Source organism: Nothobranchius furzeri, chromosome 1 (assembly GCF_043380555.1).
Source record: "Nothobranchius furzeri strain GRZ-AD chromosome 1, NfurGRZ-RIMD1, whole genome shotgun sequence".
NCBI lineage: Eukaryota > Metazoa > Chordata > Actinopteri > Cyprinodontiformes > Nothobranchiidae > Nothobranchius > Nothobranchius furzeri.
In genome coordinates this window covers 97,645,434-97,664,536 of record NC_091741.1, presented here as the reverse complement: position 1 = coordinate 97,664,536, position 19,103 = coordinate 97,645,434, and the positions used below count along the sequence as shown (strand labels likewise).

Sequence of the window (19,103 nt, the reverse complement as noted above, 5' to 3'; positions counted from 1 at the left end):
ACCAATCAGAGGCTTGCGCTAATGGAAAGTGTGAATTCGCTGTCAGCAGTGGGTGTGTTGGCCCTGGTCGGCCTGAAGCAGACCTCCTCAAGAAGAGGGCTGAGAATGAGCCTTGGTTGGCCCGGAAAAATACCAGGCCACCCAGATATGTAAACAACCTACACTACCCGGCCCGGGCCGACCCGGTACAGATGGGAATGGCCCATTAGTAACCCTAACCCTAACCCTTCATGAATAAGTACACACTGAAAACCACATCTACTTAAAGCCAACGTTGATTCTGCGTCCAAAGACAAATAGTTGGTCCAATATAAAACAAATTGAAAGATTTAGTTACGTTTGAATTTTACTCACCAAAAACTTCCAGATCATATTATAGAAAACACTTAATGATTTGTTAATTTGGCCACAGTCACACAATAACAAGTATGCATATATATTATTTTAATTTTCCCACTTATCAGAAATCAACATCTTCCACACTTTTATATATTCATTATCCGAGCACAGTAAATTCATCCAGCTCACATAAATACACGATATGCATTCAGTCACATTCAAATACAAACACATAGTCACTTCTTGACAAGAGGTAAGCTAATAAATACATACTGAAACCTTAACATCCACTCTGGAGGTTGTAAAGACAGCTGAGCATCATCCTATGGAATAAAACAAACATGTAAAAGGTTTGATAAGAAATTGTGACTGCTACGTTGTTTTCTGGTCCAGAACGGTGCTACTAAAATAAAAAAAAGGACAACCGTGATAAAGAATAATGACTAATCTCAAAATAAATTAACTGAAGACAAACTTAAAAAAAGACATTTAAATATTTTTATTTTGTGTGTTTGACTCCACCATGCAAGTTGAACAAGATGTATCATTACCATTTGTCTTAAATAATGGCAGCTTTCTTTTAACATGATAAAATATTTTAAACACACCTGCTCCAGATCAGCTTTCATGTGCAACAGTTTGACAAATTCAGACACTGATGTTAGCTTAGCGACACGTGCACCGCGTAGCAACCATGTCCTCGAACTCCTTGTAGACATAGGAGCCGTCTTCTTCAAAGATTATGACGCTGAGGGGGTTGTAGTGGGAGGGGACACACGAGGGTCTGGGTATGGATGAGTCCAGCTTCTCATAGATGATGTTCTGCACCATGGTGTGGACCGGCGAACCATAGATGAAGCCTATGGTTCTTGGGCAGATACCGCTGCAGTACCTGGGGTTGTACTTTGGCGGGAAAACAATCCAGTGATCCATTTCGAGCTGACTGAATCGCACTTTGAAATCATATAGGGCACAGTCGGTTGTTGGGAACTCAGAGCTGGGCAGAAGCTCAGGCAGCTGCATGTTGCCTTGCTTACTTTTTGAAGAATCCCTCCTCCATCTCCTCTTATGTCCACGTCTCAGCTTCTGAAATGAGCTGGACAACCTTTGATCTGTGCTAGCATTGACCGGTGATCTCTGGTGGGCGACTTTACTTGTGTCATTAAGATAGAGAATCAGAGGAGGAGATCTCAGGATGAATTCTAGCGTCTCTCTGGAGACGTTGCTTCTGGTGTTTGGTTCCTCCAGGCAGGTGACATTGATGAGCAGATTTATATTCTTCTGATCTTTCCCAAAATGCTGAAAAAACCAAGTGACGTCAACCTCCACCCAGCTCCGGCTCCGCCGCCGCCTCTCGTCATTGCCAGTGGTAAAGTTCAGAGTGCGGTGGATCCCCACACACAGCGGGCACTGGCGTGACTGCCCCTGTTCTTTGATGCTCAGGTGGCACACAGCGTGGACAGGTGCCCAGTTGTCCCGGACCAAGCTGTATAGCAGGGCTGACCTCAGATGCTGCTCCTTCCTTCTCACCTGATCCAGACTGTAGGATAAGATCTGCATAAAGTGACCTGAAACAGAGAACAAAACTCCAGGAATTGAACTGTTAGTCTCACTGATCAGCATGCCATCTACAAAAAATGTTGTATTTCTTTTACTCGACATCCCACTTGATGTTTCTCATGATGAATATTCAGAAAATTTGCTCAGTTTATTCCATTTATCTTGAATAATATGAGCAAAATAATATCTGGATAACTTGACAATTACATATTTAAATTCATATAAATTTGATTTTCAAAGGGAGGAAAATGGTGCAGGTACAATATTAGAGTTCTGTTTCTCACACACACACACACGCGCGCGCGCGCACACACACACGTAATATATGTTGTGATTTACAAAGAGGTGCTATTGACTTTGAATGGGTGGGTTCAAAGGAGATGCTGACGTTAATCATTCTAATCCCAGTAAAACTTTTGGTATTTAACTCTAAATGCTTTATAACGTTATAAACTGTACGCCACGAGCCATTAAATAAATGATACCTCAGAGAGAAGAGCATTTATGCAGCTGTGTGGATGTTGTGTACTTTTATTATCAGTTGTCACTTCTCACCATTATTACTCCGTGGAAGACACGCTTCTTGGGGCTTGATCAGTCTGATGGTGTTGGGGATTTGGTTTCCATCAACGCTCCTCTGTACTCTGGAGGACGTCTTGTAAACCTCCGTCAGATATTTCATGTATCTGTGCTCTGGTTTCATCTTTCTCCTCAGGCCCGAGCTCCACCTGGACACTCCGTGCTCTGACAGGGCCCTGAGTAGCGGGGACAGGATGCTGTGGTACGGGTAGGTGACGTCCTCCAAGCCGGGGAGCGCATCGGAAGCAGCCAGGGAGGAGCTGAGCAGCGGGAACACGCAGGTCACTAGCAGCAGCAGCAACACAACAGGGCGGAAACAACCAACCGCAGCTGACATCGGCATTTGTTTTCCCATCATGCAACCAGTCAAAACTCCATGGAGAGACTCTGCTGAGAGCTCGAGGAAGACGGGGACGACGCACGTGCTGCTGCCGATCACCACGCACAGGTGTTTCCAATCACCCGCATCACTCAGGACTGATCCCTTTTTCAGAAGTGGTTTGTTTGGGTTTAAATAGACTTCAGAGTGACTGAAAGTAATTGGTCAGGCAAAAGTATGAAAAATGTAAACAAAACCTCATGTTAATCAAATAAACATTTGACACTTTTGAACAGACTACTACAAATTATCAAGCATTTCCGGTTGAATTCACAATAAAACTTAAAGTAGCATTTAAAGTGCGAAAATTGTTAAACATTTTGTCAAATGACGGGATTTAATTGATTAAAATATAAAATAAAAGCAAATTATTGAATACTTCCGGTTTGAATTTGAAAATTTTGACTTTTATTTTGAAGAAAACTACTTCCTGCGTGCAGGTTAAAATTTACAAAAAACCATTGAAGGAGCATTAAAACGTGTAAAATAAAACTCAATATATCTGAGCTACACATTGCAGCGCTACTGTATGCGAGTATGCTTGGGGCAGCAGTGGCTCAGGTGGTAGAGCGGGTTGCCTCATGATCGGAGGGTTATGGGTTCAATTCCAGCTCCCGCCTGCGTCCTTGGGCAAGACACTTCACCCAACTTGCCTGTGTTAGTGGTGGTCAGAGGGGCCGACGGCGCCAAATGGCAGCCTCGCCTCTGTCAGACCTCCCCAGGGCAGCTGTGGCTACAAGCAGCTTACCATAGTAGTGTGTGAATGTGAGAGTGTGTGAAAGCGTCTTTGGGGGTCTTGAAAAGCGCTATATAAGTTCAATGAATTATTATTATTATTATTACTTATAATAGCGTCCCAACACGAAGAGTGAGGTGTTTCTCAAATAATGAATCCTGGTTGACCCCTGAGCTGAAACACCTGCTGAACAATAAGAAAAAAAAGCTATCATGGCTGGTGACAGAGGAGCATGAGACGAGTCCAAAAGGAGCTTAAATATCCAATCCAATCCAATCCAGTTTTATTTATAAAGCACTTTAAAAGACCCAGCACAGGAACAAAGTGCTGTACAGAAAATACATTAAAACAATTGACTAAACAGAAAGCAGCAAAGAGAAATAAATAAATAAAACACATGATACATAAAATTAAAATAGCCCTATATTAAAAATAAAAACTTGATAAAACCGCATTGAATCACCTATAACAGCTAAAATAAAAATAAAAAAAAATAGAAACCAACATCTCACAAGTGTAGCGTTATGAATATCCTATTGTCTGCCCTTAACAGCTGCCCCTTCACACAGTAACAACGTGTATGAATCGCCAAGGTCGGGTGCTTGTTTCAGTATGTTTACATTCCAGGAGAAGAGACAAGAAGAGAAGAAGAACGCTTTCCATTAATTAATCAAAGTACTTTATTTGTGATAAAGCTAATCAAAACATATGTTGATCATTAATAATCAGGTGACTGATCTGTGAAATAAAGATGTCATGATTTATGTGTTTAATGAATAAACAGGACTCTGCACCAGACAGACTGATCAACATAACATAGAAACGCATGATACATTTGCTCTCATCCAATCAGAACTTTCGTCTGTCGTAGGGCAGAATCTGGGCTGTTTACTTAAGTTGTCAATCCGGTTTTCTAAGATTTATAAACAACTAAGGGATATAAAACAAGGCAACGCCATTTTAAAGTTAGTTCCATCCCAGCCTCAGTTCTGTTCGATCTGAGTTCCAAAGGAGTTACATCTGAGAATCAACATTTCAACCAGCTCTCGATCCATCACCGCTATGAGAGGTGCAGCCTGGCCAGATGCACTTTCTTCTTTAAGCTGAGAACTGTCAAGCTGGAAATTTCTGTCGTTTGAACAACAAGACGACGGTTCCTTCACAATAAAGCTGAACTCGCCGAGATCTGCTGCTACTGCCGGAGCTATCCGTAGACTGGTTTGTCGTGCTGCACCACTGTTTCATCAGCCCAGCACCAAGGGGGTTCTAGGACCTGACACTCCTGATCTGACCGCGGGAGACTCCATAGGTACGTAGTCACGGCACAAGATGGCGGTTCATGTCATAAGCTTCTGAAGCCTCGTGGTCCGTAGCCATAACATCAGACAACCAGATCCGCCTACAGCAGCCTAGAGATTCTGAACACACACACACACACACACACGCACCGACACTATAACATTCAAATCCATATGCATCCATCATTGAGTTAGTCCTGGTAGATTGTTTGAATTCTTAATTATAGAAATTAAAGATTCTTAAACGATCCCAACTCTCTCTTTTCTTGTCTCTCAGTCAATACAAAGTGTTTAAGTAAACTCCCTGATGATAAAAACAACCGATTCTGATTATAATATCTGGATCTAATTACAGTGTAAAAATATATACACTATATTCCACTACACAAGGTATCAAAAGCCAGGGTAAAGAGGTGTGTTTTCAGGAGCGCCTTAAAAACAGGTAAGGTCTTATCTCTAAAGGAAGTTCGTTCCACAGTTTTGGAGCTGCTACAGCAAAAGCGCGATCTCCTCTAAATTTACACTCAGTCCTGGGTACAATCAGGAGCAGCTGATCAGCAGACCTGAGAGAGCGGGAGGGAGTGTAAGGCTGTATCAGATCAGAGAGTTAAGAGGGGGCGAGGCCATGAAGACCTTTAAAAGCAAATAAAAGAATTTTAAAATGAATCCTAAAAGAAATGAGCAGCCAGTGAAGTGAAGCTAAAAAAGGGGAAATGTGCTCAAACTTTCGAGTGCCAGTTAAAAAACGAGCTGCGGCATTTTGCACCCTCTGTAGGTGACTAATACATGATGCACTGACCCCAATGTAGAGTGCGTTACAGTAATCCAGCCGAGTGGTTACAAAGGCGTGGATCACTGTCTCAAAGTGCTGCCGTGAAAGAATTGGCTTTCTTTTTGCCAGCTGCCTGAGGTGAAAGAAGCTAGATTTTACCACCGCCTTAATCTGATGTTCAAACTTCAGATCAGATGGGCTAAAGACATCTACAGGAAGAACCTGCAGACACAGCTGCGGCAGAACAATGCTCGTATAGCATGGAGAGGCCTCAGGAACATCACAGGTCACAGTGGAAGGAGTGGTGCCAGTGAGTCTGCTGAAGGGGACCAGAAATGGACCAATGAGCTTAACCTGTTTTTAACAGATTTGACTCCACCCCCGCCCCCACATCCAAATTTCAGACCATTCAACATCTTCTTCCCCCACCACCAACACTGCTCAGCACCACACCTCACTCCCTCTCCTCAGTTAGATCTGACCAGTGGAGGAGACTACTGAGGCGGCTTAAGAGCAGGAAAGCGGCAGGTCCTGACGGGATTAGCCACAGACTGTGCTGACCAGTTTTGTGAAGTGGTCACGCACATGTTCAACCTGAGCCTTCAGCTGGAGCATCCCCATCCTGTGGAAGATCTCCTGTGTGGTTCCATTTGCCAAAACATCACATCCCAGGGAACCAGACCACTACAGACCTGTCGCCTTGACCTCCCATCTGATGAAGACTATGGAGAGACGCATCCTCACCCATCTACATTCAGTGGTGAGCCAATTTGCATAGAAAACAAACTTGGGGGTGAAGGATGCGCTCATCTCCCTGCAGCACCAGGCGCTGATTTACCTCGAGATACAAAAAGAGCTGTGAGAATCACGTTCTTTGACTTCTCAAGTGCCTTCAACACCATCCAGAAGTGTCTACTGCAGCAGAAGATGAGGGGTGCAGGAGTGGACGAACATCTGACTGCATGGACCATCAACTACCTCACCAACAGGCCACAGTACGTGAGGCTGCACAACTGTAGGTCTGAAGTGGTTGTGTGCAGTACTGGCGCTCCACCAGTACGGTGCTCACCTGCAACACCAGCAGTTGTCACCTCCAGAAGTTCTCTGATGACTCGGCCATTGTAGATTGTGTGTCTGAGGGAAATGACCTGGAGTACAGGTCAGTCATAATGGACTTTGTGGACTGGTGTGAGTGTAACCACCTTCACTTGAACATCAGTAAAACAAAGGAAATGGTGATTTCCTTCCAGAGAACCATTCCTCATCACTCACCAGTGAACATCCAGGGAGCAGACATTGAGGTGGTGGATAACTTTAGGTGTCTGGCTGTTCACCTCAACAGCAAACTGAACTGGTCCAACAACACAGATGTTCTATAAGAAGGACCAAAGCCACCTCCACCTCCTGAGGAGGCTGAGGTCCTTCAGAGTTAATTCCCATCTGCTAAAATCCTTTTATCACTCAGTGGTTGGCTCTGTTATCCACTCTGCTGTGGTCTGTTGGGGTGCAGGCAGCTCTGACCGAGACAGCAAGAGACTGAAAAAGTTAGTCCCATAAGCTAGCTCAGTTCTGTTCTGCCCACTGGATTCAGTTGAGGAGATGTGTGAAAGGAGGATGTTGGTGAAGATGAGCTCCATCTAAAAAAAATACCTCCCACCCACTGTGTTCCACTGGAGACCATGGACAGCTCCTTCACAAGCAGACTGAGATATCATAGATGTAAAACAGAATGCAACTGTAGGTCATTCATCCCCTCTGCAGTAAGAGTGTGCAACTCGGAGTTGAACTGGCATTAACCTGATAGACAATAACATCAATGCAATTCTCAGTGTGTGTTCAATACTTGTGCAATAACGGATTTACATAGAATGTCTGTGTCCCTTACAGTATGCTGCATAGTGCTGGAACCTAAGTTTTTCATTTTTACACGTGGCTTTTAGTTGTTGAATGTTACAATATTAGCTTACTGCCTATGTGTATAAACATGTACTTTTATTATTATTCTTCAAATTATTCTCTTAAGTGTATGTGATGCTGTAACAACTGAATCTCCCCACTGTGGGATCAGTTAATTCTATTCTATAGGCACAATATGCTTTCATCTTTAAATGACAAAACCAGGTGCAGAATTAGAACCCTTCATTTTTGCATCATTTTCTTAAGTTAATGTTTTGTTTTGAGCTCTTCCCTCTTTGGATCATGAGATAGAACAATCTCCAGATGATGAAATAGTTAAATTAGTGTCATGTTTTGAGGCAAGTGTCTAACCCAAGACATACAGAACCAAGCACGGAGACGAGGTGAAAGAAGAACAATAATTTTATTTAAATGTGGAGGTGAACTGAAGGCGCACTGGAGATCCAGCGGGAGGACGAATCCGGAAGCGGTAACTAGGGGGAAACCAGAGGTGAGTAATGGGAGTTGTAGTTCAGAGGGAATGTTTGAAGGCGGAACTTACTATGAGGAAGTTCAGGGTGAATGTGGAGGGGAGATGAGCCGGGGTGATATCCAGAAGAGACTTGTGATAATGGGAGTGGGTGAGTGGAACGGACGAGGCGGATGAGGACGAGGCAGTGGAGAGAGAGCGTGATCGGTGGAGAGCGTGGCGGCTGGGTGGAGTAGGAATCCAGGCAGCGAACCGGTGAATAATCCTTTGACTCTGAGATGGGAGAGGATCCAACGATGAAGTAAGTCTGTGGGTGAGTATCCAAGCAGAAAAACGAGCTCAGGTTAAAACGAGTTCCAAAGTTTCAAAACAAGACGAGGTTCAAAATCACTATGAGGCTAGAGTCTACCAGGCAGTAGATAATCATCCGGCGTCGAATGAGGATAATCGTCCTCCTTTTAAAGCCGCCCCGCTGATCAGTCTGATGCTGATCAGCTGCGCTCCCTCTCCTGCAGGCAAAAACTCAGAGATGATGAGATGATGGGCAGAGTACTCACCCCGGCTCATGAGAGTACCCCCCCCAACGGACGCCACCTGACGTCCTAGCGGAGGCAGCTTCAAACTCCCGGATGAGGGAAGGATCCTCAATGAAGGAACCAGGCACCCAGGAACGCTCCTCTGGACCGTACCCTTCCCAGTCAATGAGGTACTGAACTCCACGCCCCCGACGACGAGAGGCCAGGATCTTGCGAACTGTGTAAACCAGGCCCCCTTGTAGAGGCAAGCAGGAGGAGGAGGGGGAGGAGAAGGACAGAGGGGACTGGAAACAACAGGTTTTACCATGGAAACATGGAACACAGGGTGAACACGGAGGGAAGAGGGAAGGTCCAGACGAACAGTGGTGGATGAAGGGATGTCGAGGATCTTAAACGGTCCTATGAACCGCAGGGACAACTTGCGGGTGGAGGCTTTAAGCGGTATGTCCTTGGAGGACAACCACACAGACTGTCCAGGTAAGTAGACGGGTGCCGGGCGCCGCCGACAGTCCGCCAGTTGTTTATTGCGTCTGGCTGTGTGGTCCAGAGCCGCTCTGGTAGAGACCCAGGCCCTAAGAGCCCCACGAAGGAAATGGGGAACGGAGGAGGACACCGGGGATTGCTGGGGAAACAGTGAGGGTTGATAGCCAAGGGAAGAGTCAAAAGGTGACTGACCTGTAGCAGTGGAAACGTGGCTGTTGTGCGCGTATTTGACCCATGGTAGATGCGTGCTCCAGGAGGAAGGGTGTGTAGAGCAGACACAGCGCAGCATGGCACCGAAGCTCCTGGTTCATGCGCTCGCATTGACCATTCGTTTGAGGGTGGTGTCCCGAGGTTAGCGCCACCTGAGCTCCAAGGGCCTCTGCGAACTCCTTCCATACACGAGATGCAAACTGCGGACCACGATCTGAAATGATCTCTTCAGGAATTCCATGGAGTCGAAAGACGTGTTTAACCAGGAGCTGCGCTGTGTCTGCAGAGGAAGGGAGAGATTTAAGAGGGACAAGGTGACATGCTTTGGAGAACCAATCAATAATTGTGAGAATGACCGTGAAACCACGAGAAATAGGGAGACCACAAACGAAATCCAGGGCGATGTGGGACCAGGGACGTGAAGGAATGGGCAGGGGTTGCAAAAGCTCTGCCGGAGGACAATGGTCCCCCTTCTGTTGAGAACAGGTATGGCATCCAGAAACATAGTCTTTGGCATCTCTATACATGGATGGCCACCAAAACGACCTCTTAATGAGGGCCACCCTTCTCCCCACCCCTGGATGCAGGGAGAACCTGCCTGTATGTGCCCAGTGGATCACCTTGCTTCTGAGTGGTTGGGGTACATACAATCTTCCTGGGGGGGCATTATTTGGTCCAGGGTCGGTCTTCAGAGCCTCCAGGACTTGATCACGTATCTCCCACGTGACTCCACCTATGACACGGTTTGGGGGAAGAATAGTGGCAGGTTCAACCTCTCGATCTGAGGCGTATTGCCTGGAGAGGGCATCGGGTTTGGTATTTTTGGAACCAGGTCTGTATGATAGTTGAAAGTTAAAGCAAGAGAAGAGAAGGGACCAGCGGTACTGACGAGGGTTCAACTGTTTAGCCTCTTTTAGGTAAATGAGGTTTTTATGGTCTGTTCATACGAGAAAGGGGTTCTCTGCTCCCTCCAGCCAATGTCTCCACTCTTCGATCGCTAATTTTACTTCTAGTAGTTTGCGGTCGCCAACGTCGTATCTACTCTCAGCCGGGGTTAGACGACGGGAAAAGTAGGCACAAGGGTGAAGCTTCTTATCCCCCTCTGCCACTTGTGAGAGAACTGCCCCGACCCCGGTGTCAGAGGCATCAACTTCCAAAGTGAACTGGTGCTGTGGGTCAGGACGGTGTAGAACTGGGGCATTAGTGAATTTGTTCTCGAGTTCTTTGAAGGCTGACTCAGCTTTGGGGAACCACACAAAAGGTTTATTGATGGAGGTTGGATTAGTTAGAGGAGCTGCAGTCTGACTGTAGTTTTTGATAAAGCAACGGTAGAAATGAGAAAAACCAAGGAACCTCTGTAGTTGCTTTCTGGTGGTGGGTGTGGGCCATTCGGTGACTGCCTGCACCTTTTCTGAATCTGCCTTCAGCCGCCCGCTCTCAATAATAAATCCCAAAAACTTCACTGTGGAGACGTGAAACTTACATTTTTCCGCCTTAACGTAGAGACGGTTCTCCAGCAATAGTTGTAACACGGCCCTCACATGCTGGATGTGCTGTTCCTGGTTCTGAGCGAAGATCAATATATCATCTAGATACACTGTCACAAACCGGTTTAGAAAGTCACCGAGTACTGAATTAACCAGGGATTGGAAGACGGCTGGGGCATTAGTGAGTCCAAAAGGCATTACCAGATATTCGAAGTGACCAAGGGGTGTCTTGAATGCTATCTTCCACTCATCTCCTTCTCTTATTCTCACCAGGTGATAGGCGTTACGGAGGTCCAGACGGCTGAAAATGGTAGAGTCCTGGATGGGTTCAAAGGTGGAGGAGAGTAAAGGCAGAGGATATTTATTACGGACCGTGATCTGGTTTAAACCTCTGTAATCAATGCATGGCCTGAGGGTGCCTTCTTTTTTAGGAACGAAGAAGAACCCTGCGCCCAGAGGAGATGAAGAAGGATGAATGGTGCCCGCTGCAAGACAGGCCTGTATATATTGCCCCATGCTCTCATTTTCAGGTTTTGACAGGTGGTACAGACGACTTGATGGTAAGGGAGCTCCAGGCAGAAGGTCTATTGCACAGTCAAATGGCCTGTGGGGAGGCAGAGAGGAAGCACGGTCTTTACTGAATACCTGTTTCAGGTTGTGGTAAACTGGTGGAACAGTAGACAGGTCTATGTTTTCCAAGGGAGGAGGAGGAGGATGGTTACGAGCGGTAGGTGAGGCCGAGCGCAAGCAGAGTAGAGAACATTCCGAGCTCCACCCAAGAATCTTGTTCTCCTTCCAGTCCATTGTGGGATTATGACGAACCAACCAGGAATGTCCCAATACTAAGGGGGACTGAGGAGAGGGAAACACATAAAAAGTTAATGTCTCAGTGTGGTTACCTGAAACCAACAGGCGAAGCGGAACAGTCTGGTGGGTGATAGTGGACAGATTACGATTATTGAGCGAGGACACTGAGAGAGGTGTAGACAACTTGGTGGTGGGTATTTTCCATTGTTCCACAAGGTGGGGGTCCAGGAGAGATTGTTCACATCCAGAATCCAACAGGGCCTCAATGGTAATCTGTCTGGAAGGAACAGATTGAACACAAGGACCTAAACACGGGAACCGAAAGAAGAAGAGTTACCGCCCACCAATAGTCCCAGCTTTATAGGCAGGCTCTGCCTTTTAACAGAGCAGGAAGCTATTGACAAAATGTCCAGCGGTTCCACAGTACATGCATAAACCAGATCTCTGTCGGTGCTCCCTCTCCTCTGGAGTGAGACGTGTCCTTCCCATCTGCATGGGTTCCTCAGAGGAGGAGGGTTCAGAACCAGGGCGTCCAGAAGTCTTAGAAGAACGTTCCCGAGCAGGAAAGGCTGGGGGCTCGGGTTCATGTCTCCTTAACTCCCGCTGGCGTTTGTCAATTGATATGGCCAGCCTGATGAGTTCATCTAAAGAGCTGGGTTCAGGACATAAGGCCAGCTGGTCCCTCACCTTATCATTTAGTGCCTCGGTGAAGGCTCCAATGAGGGCGTCCTCATTCCAGGTGGTCCGGGCTGCCAAAATGTGGAAGTCCACCGCCAAGTCCACCACTGTTTTTCTTCCCTGAGAAAGCTTCAAAAGTCTTTTACTGATGTCCGAGGAGGAATCATAACAGCCAAACGTGAGTTTTAGTTCTGTTAAAAAAATCATTAAATGACACATTTAAAAACAAGTCATTATGGCCCCTTGCTTCAGCCCACCTAAGAGTCCTTCCTCGCAGAAGACCCACAACGTATGAAATCTTGGCTGAATCAGAGGAGAGGGCTGTAGGGCAACGTTCGAAAGCCAATTTACATTGTAAGATGAAACTATAACATTCCTCGAACTCACCCCCAAAGGTCACAGATGGTGGTGAAGGAGCGACGCGGAAATGGGAACTCTACATGGGGGGAGCTCCCTCCGATTGCGGAGGTCCTGTGGCTTCAGAGGCGGCAGAGGGGGGTCCTACTGGTGGAGGTGGTTGATGACGCTGGGACAGAGATTCATGTATCTGGCGGACCAGGGCTTCCAACTGTGTATAGCGTTGATTAGATGCTGAGAGTTGTTCCATTAATAACGGAAGGGTCTGTTCCTGTTGGGTCAATCTGTGTGAAATGTTAATGAGTGCTGATTCTGTAGGGCTAGAGTTTTGGCCGGATGATTCTGTCGTGTTTTGAGGTAAGTGTCTAACCCAAGACATACAGAATCATGCACGGAGACGAGGTGAAAGAAGAACAATAATTTTATTTAAATGTGGAGGTGAACTGAAGGCGCACTGGAGATCCAGCGGGAGGACGAATCCGGAAGCGGTAACTAGGGGGAAACCAGAGGTGAGTAATGGGAGTTGTAGTTCAGAGGGAATGTTTGAAGGCGGAACTTACGATGAGGAAGTTCAGGGTGAATGTGGAGGGGAGATGAGCCGGGGTGATATCCAGAAGAGACTTGTGATAATGGGAGTGGGTGAGTGGAACGGACGAGGCGGATGAGGACGAGGCAGTGGAGAGAGAGCGTGATCGGTGGAGAGCGTGGCGGCTGGGTGGAGTAGGAATCCAGGCAGCGAACCGGTGAATAATCCTTTGACTCTGAGACGGGAGAGGATCCAACGATGAAGTAAGTCTGTGGGTGAGTATCCAAGCAGAAAAACAAGCTCAGGTTAAAATGAGTTCCAAAGTTTCAAAACAAGACGAGGTTCAAAATCACTATGAGGCTAGAGTCTACCAGGCAGTAGATAATCATCCAGCGTCGAATGAGGATAATCGTCCTCCTTTTAAAGCCGCCCCGCTGATCAGTCTGATGCGGATCAGCTGCGCTCCCTCTCCTGCAGAAACTCAGAGATGATGAGATGATGGGCAGAGTACTCACCCCGGCTCATGACAATTAGCATTTTTTTATGTACAATTGTATTGAAACAGAGAGACGACACAAATAACGGCTTTTTGGTTCCATCCTGCCAAACAGTTAATTTTTTCCCTTTGCATTTAAAACTCAACACTTCATAACATAAAACTTTGAAAATCATATCCTTTCCCCATGGACGTAATTTTGGGGGGGGAGGGGGAACAGGTGTCCCCCCCCCCCCCCCCCCCCCCCACGCACACACACACACTTTTTCCAAAGTCAAGTTTTGACCCCTGCACTTCTTACCATCCAAAAACAATATTACGCTATTAAACTGACACTGGTTGAGCTCTAGGACCAAGCGGAAAACAAGTGTTTGTGTCAATAATACCTAGCTGCGGACGTAGCCCGGCCAAACACGCCCCCAGCCAAACACGCCCCCGGCACACCCCCCACGTCCCCGGCCAAACAGCCCCCCCCCCCCCACACACACACACACACACACACACACACCCCGACAAAACACGCCCCCCTGTTGAGCTACCCCGAGCTCAATAACGGCGGCCCTCCCAGCGAACAACACAATTGAAAGAAAGTAAATAAATAGTAATAATGTAATTAAACAGACAGGACTCCAGGTTTAGATATGAATGTATGGATTTTTTTGGCCATCCCCAGTGAGACTATTTTTGTTTCTTGCATACACACTTTATGGCCATCCCCAGTGAGATTATAAAACACAGATACCACCAACAAATAATCAGTTGCCATACAGTAATCAGTTGCCGGACAATAGGCACAACATACCTACGCTTACTGACGTTAGCAGGTGAGTAATGTATGTGCAAGTGTTTATTTTAAATGCAATAAAATAAAATATCAGAAAAAGTAATTAGTGGTAATCGTTTTAATTAACCGCTTAAGCCCACTGGCCTCCATTTTTGGGAGCATGCCTCCTACAGCAGTAGTGGGTCTAAGTTCATACGAGTGAGTAATTAATATTTATGTTACTATTTGTGATTTTTTTATTGCTTCTTTACAGTGAAAAGCTGCTGATGTGTAATTTTTAGGCATATTTATGTGTATATATGCATTTCGTATATTCTGTTAACAGGAATAATTGCTGGCCCTTTGACACAAAATGTATTGATTTCGAAATTACTAAAATATTTTGCATTAAGTATACAATTCACAAGACTAGTAAACTGATATTGACCATACACTAATCTGTAAAGAATATACTGTAAACACAAAAGCAGAAAAGTTTGGCTTTAGAAAAAAAGTTCAGACAAATGAAACAACCAGCAACAGCTTTTATTGGCCTTACCAATACCTTCCAAAAATAAAAAAATAAAAAATGTCCACACAATGCTACAGCCTCTTCAGAAATTCAGATGAGTCCAGAGCTTTTCTGATTTTCTCTCCGAGTATATGAGCAGTTCCATGGCATAGGACATCAGCTGCCTCTCACTAATGAGACAAAGATAAATAGCAATTAGTAAAAATGACATTTACACCTGGAGGCTGTCATAAACAGTGTGAAAACAATACATATAGGCATTAGCACTGTTCTTGTGTTTGTAAATACCTCCGGGCTACCACATTGCCGTCGTGACTTTGCTGCTTATTAGATGAGGAGTCATAAACGGTCAAATAAATAGCCTATTGTTACGTTTATTTTGGCCAAAAGGCTTGCATGTAGCCCATTAAAAATTATATTAAAAAAATTTGCGTCCATGACGTCTTCCCCCACTGCCAATAATGCTTAATTTTATATAAAAGTGTTTAAGAAAAAAATTACGAATGCGCCATCTATCAAACTATGTCTTAAACGTTCAAATTTCTAGTACAAAATCTTCGCAAATTGTAAAAATATAAATCTGTCTTTACCTGAACGTCATTTCCATCTCTTGCAACCAACACGCATGCGAGTTCTCGTCTTCGTACATGCACGCGTTTTGTACATAGGGGCGTGTTTGGCCGGGGCTGCGTCCGCAGCTAGACCTTACTCGTTTGTGTTGTGCTGTTTACCATTAGAGCATACTGTAAAGATACCCCTCCCCCCCTCCCATGCCCCCCCCCCCCCACTTCTAAAGTGAAAATTACGTCCATGCCTTTCCCAATCTTTGCAATAAACTCTATAGGTGCAAGTGAAGGATGTGCCCCTGTCTCTCATCAGATCTTCATTCCAGAAGCTAAGATGTGATGAAAAAACAGCGGGTCTGGTCATCGTTGGTGAATGTCTGAAGCATTTGTCACAAATTCTTTGCAATTAATTCACTTTGGTTCAGACAGCGGGACCGTTTATCATGTAGAAGCATTCCAATTGTTCTCAACTATGTGAAATGATTAGAAATCACACCAGACTGGAGCTCCGGAGGTCATTATAAAGACTTTGGCCTTGTTTTCTTTCGAAACACCACAAAAGTAAAGTTTAAAGTACACGTTGACTGTGCCACAGCTGGATGAGATTAGTCATGAATCCAGTGGAATCCATTAAACAACATGAAATAATTAGATCGTTTTCATGTTTACAGCAAACACAAAGTTCTTCTGCTCAACACAGACTTTACTTCCTGTTTTGTGAGACAGAAAACATTTCAGGATGGATTCAGGTGTGATTAGTCACATTATAATGGCTGATTTGTTCAACAGATCCTGTTCTTTGTTTGAAACTTTGTTTCCAGAAAGCAGCTCGTTGTTCTGAAGCTGTTTTGATCTTGGCTGTTTTATCTTTGTGCTCTCATGTCAAAGCCTGCTTCCCATCTGGCTCAGTGAAGGGTGAAAACAATGCTTTTGTCTCCAAACAGAAGTTAAATAAGCCAGAACAACAACACTTATGTAAAATGTAGGATGGAAATCTTTCCTTTTTTATTGTTATTGACTCAGATGTCATTTAAACACGTTTTCCACAATCACAGATGTTCTGAATATCATCTGCACTTTCTCAAGGACTTTAATTCAAGGAAATAAGAGTTTGTGTCTCCCAAGAAGACTCGAGCTTTAGGGTAAATGTCCATTTAGTCCCTCAGAAGGAGGCTTTTCTCATCTTTCACAGCTTCAAGTTGAAAAAGTAACCGATAAAGGAAATAATCAGCCAGATGTCCTCCTGCTTTGCCTACCTGACCCTAAATGTAAAACACATTTGTATTGTTTCTTTTTATTTGTGAATTCAATTTCAGATATTTAAATTTAAAACCACAGATATTTAAATTTGTGGATTAACGACACAAGGAAGTTAAATATCTGATTCCTGGTGTATTTGTATAGAGAAAGACATTTGCTGATATTAAACTATAACTCATGTAACAGTGATACACTGTGAGCTGTTATATTTACACCTTTCCCTTGTTATTTTACCACTCATGTGCAAACTTAATATTCTTGTGTTTCCTCCCTGGGTGAGGATTGAAGAGTTTACTGATGGTGTTGAAGCCTTTGGGGTGCTCTTTGTTGTCCTCATCCTCCGTCCTCTCCCTCACCAGTCCACCCAGAAGCCCTCTGACCTCAGCAGAAGCACCTTTCTGCAGATAGTGGAAGGCCTTCTTGCCGTTGTTGTCTCTTTCGTTTACATTGGCTCCATAGTGCTGCACGAGTAGCACCATCACCTCATCGTGGCCATGCATGGCTGCGATGTGCAGAGGCGTGTATCCTCCGTGGGATTTGCTGTTGACGTTCACACGAGTGTCCTTTCTGTTGGAGATCTCCATGAGTTTTAGGACCATGTCTCTATTGCCAGCCTTGGCGGCCCAGTGCAGGGCTGTGAACCCTGACATGAAGTCCTTCCTCTGGACTAAGCGCGTGTCCCTCAGCATCAGAGCGTAGATTTGTCCCCACAGCCCTGCAGCACACTTCACCAGCCACTCGTGAGCCAAAGGGTCCAGAGGCACAGACTCGGAGTATTTACTGGCTTCATCTGCTGCTCTTGTTTTGCTTTGTGGCCTCACCAGATGAGAGCCTGGGGGGTTCATCACTCCCTCTGACCGTTTGCTTTCCCAACTCTGAGATGTTTTAAACGAACCCACCTTGCATGAGCAGTTGGCTGTTTGCGGAGCTTGTTGTGTGTCTGTTTTGTTCGAGGCTGGAGCAGAGTCTCTCCCGGGGGATTGGACTGCTATGACAGCAGCGAACACAGCTCCAGATTTACCTGCCCCGCACGGCTGCTCTCCGGACAAACTCAGGACTCTCAGAGCGGTTGAATCCGACAGAGATCTGCTCTCCTCCACCCTGCCTTTATTGTTATCCTCCTTTGTTGTCCTCCTGTCTGGCTCGGCTGGGACTCGGACAGGAGGTGTGCGCGCAAAGCTTTCATCCATCTGCGCGTTCTGAGCGTCACCTTCTGCGTCTTCTTTCACAAAGTCCTGGTACCTTTTCTTCACAACCACGAACTTCACGTCGTCGAGCTGCCGGACCACCGCCACGCTGTTCACCAGCCTCTTGAACAGCTCTCTATTGTGCTGCTTTTCCGCGGGATCGCCGCCGCCGCTGATCAGGCTTTTAAAATGGTTCACCAGCTCCGAGTTCCTCACTTTGCCTCCGCGGTCCAGTAAAAAAGACAAGACGGACTCCTGGGTCAAAGCCATTGTGGGGTTTACCAGGTAGAAATAACAAAGAGATAATAAAAAAGCATAAAGATGTGGCTTATAATAATCTCAGAGGATCAAACTCCGATGCTGGCCTGTCTGTTGTCCTCCAACCTGCTGCTTCCGGCGACTCTCCAACCAGACCTCCTGTTTGAGCCACGGCACTCCCCATTAAAACCATTGGACCCAGTTAGACAACCTCATTAGTAGTTTAGTTAAAGATTCTTATGATCAAAAATCAATTTAATGATAATGATTACAGTCTGTTACGTGAAAGCTATTGTTTATCCAGTATAGCCTAAAGAAAAGAACACACACACACACACACAAACACACACACACACACACACACACACACACACACACACACACACACACACACACACACAATAATTATAGCCTCATGAATAATGTTTGTATGTAGTTGTATGACTAATGAACAAAAACAAGTTTCGACCTGCAGTACTTTAAATCTCCACTAGAGGGCAGATTGTTTTGTTGTAAACAAAGTAGGCTGCAAATCCTGTCAAAGTGAATTGAGGAACTCTTTTAGGAATTTATAAAAGATCCTAATCAGATACATCTGACCTTCTGTCTACACTGATGCTGTGCGGTGATGTTTAATGGAAGATTTTGTTTTAATTAAATTAAGTTTGAAATTAATGTAAAATTCTTTATTGTTTAGTTAGAAGCCCATTGCTCATACTTTTTTGTAACTGTTCACCAGCTGAACATAACCAACATTGAAAAGATTATAAATACGTGACAAGAAACTTGAACAAAATCATAATAAAAAGATAAAGACAGAAAAAAGTGCAAGAAAAGGTTTGGCAGGTTTCTTTTCCAACTGGACTTGATGAAAAATGGGCTTTGGTTTAAATTTTCAAAGCACATAT

The 19,103-nt window shown here is 45.1% G+C and overlaps 2 protein-coding genes and 1 long non-coding RNA gene across 3 annotated transcripts; all 3 read right to left on the bottom strand.

The window, feature by feature from the left end:
* Window positions 1–429: 429 nt before the first annotated feature.
* Window positions 430–2,953, bottom strand: gdf9 (growth differentiation factor 9). The gene is made up of 2 exons (XM_015943479.3): window positions 2,455–2,953; window positions 430–1,907 (listed from the first exon to the last, which is right to left on the bottom strand). The coding sequence occupies exons 1-2, from the start codon at window positions 2,834–2,836 to the stop codon at window positions 1,006–1,008; spliced, it is 1,284 nt and encodes a 427-aa protein (XP_015798965.3). The 5' UTR covers window positions 2,837–2,953; the 3' UTR covers window positions 430–1,005.
* An 11,964-nt stretch (window positions 2,954–14,917) lies between these two features.
* Window positions 14,918–15,686, bottom strand: LOC107381975 (uncharacterized). The gene is made up of 2 exons (XR_001572541.3): window positions 15,515–15,686; window positions 14,918–15,094 (listed from the first exon to the last, which is right to left on the bottom strand). It is a non-coding gene; the product is annotated as an uncharacterized lncRNA (long non-coding RNA).
* Window positions 15,687–16,461: 775 nt separating this feature from the next.
* Window positions 16,462–18,554, bottom strand: sowahab (sosondowah ankyrin repeat domain family member Ab). The gene has a single exon (XM_015943514.3). The coding sequence runs from the start codon at window positions 18,205–18,207 to the stop codon at window positions 16,981–16,983; it is 1,227 nt and encodes a 408-aa protein (XP_015799000.3). The 5' UTR covers window positions 18,208–18,554; the 3' UTR covers window positions 16,462–16,980.
* Between the last annotated feature and the right edge of the window lie 549 nt (window positions 18,555–19,103).

What these genes read in the sequence shown, in the direction of transcription:
- gdf9 (XM_015943479.3), bottom strand. Translation starts at nt 2,836, where the DNA reads ATGATGGGAAAACAAATGCCGATGTCAGCTGCGGTTGGTTGTTTCCGC. An exon ending in TCTTCCACGGAGTAATAATG is followed by an intron (nt 1,908 to 2,454) that starts GTGAGAAGTGAC and finishes TCTCTGTTTCAG; the next exon opens with GTCACTTTATGCAGATCTTA.
- sowahab (XM_015943514.3), bottom strand. Translation starts at nt 18,207, where the DNA reads ATGGCTTTGACCCAGGAGTCCGTCTTGTCTTTTTTACTGGACCGCGGA.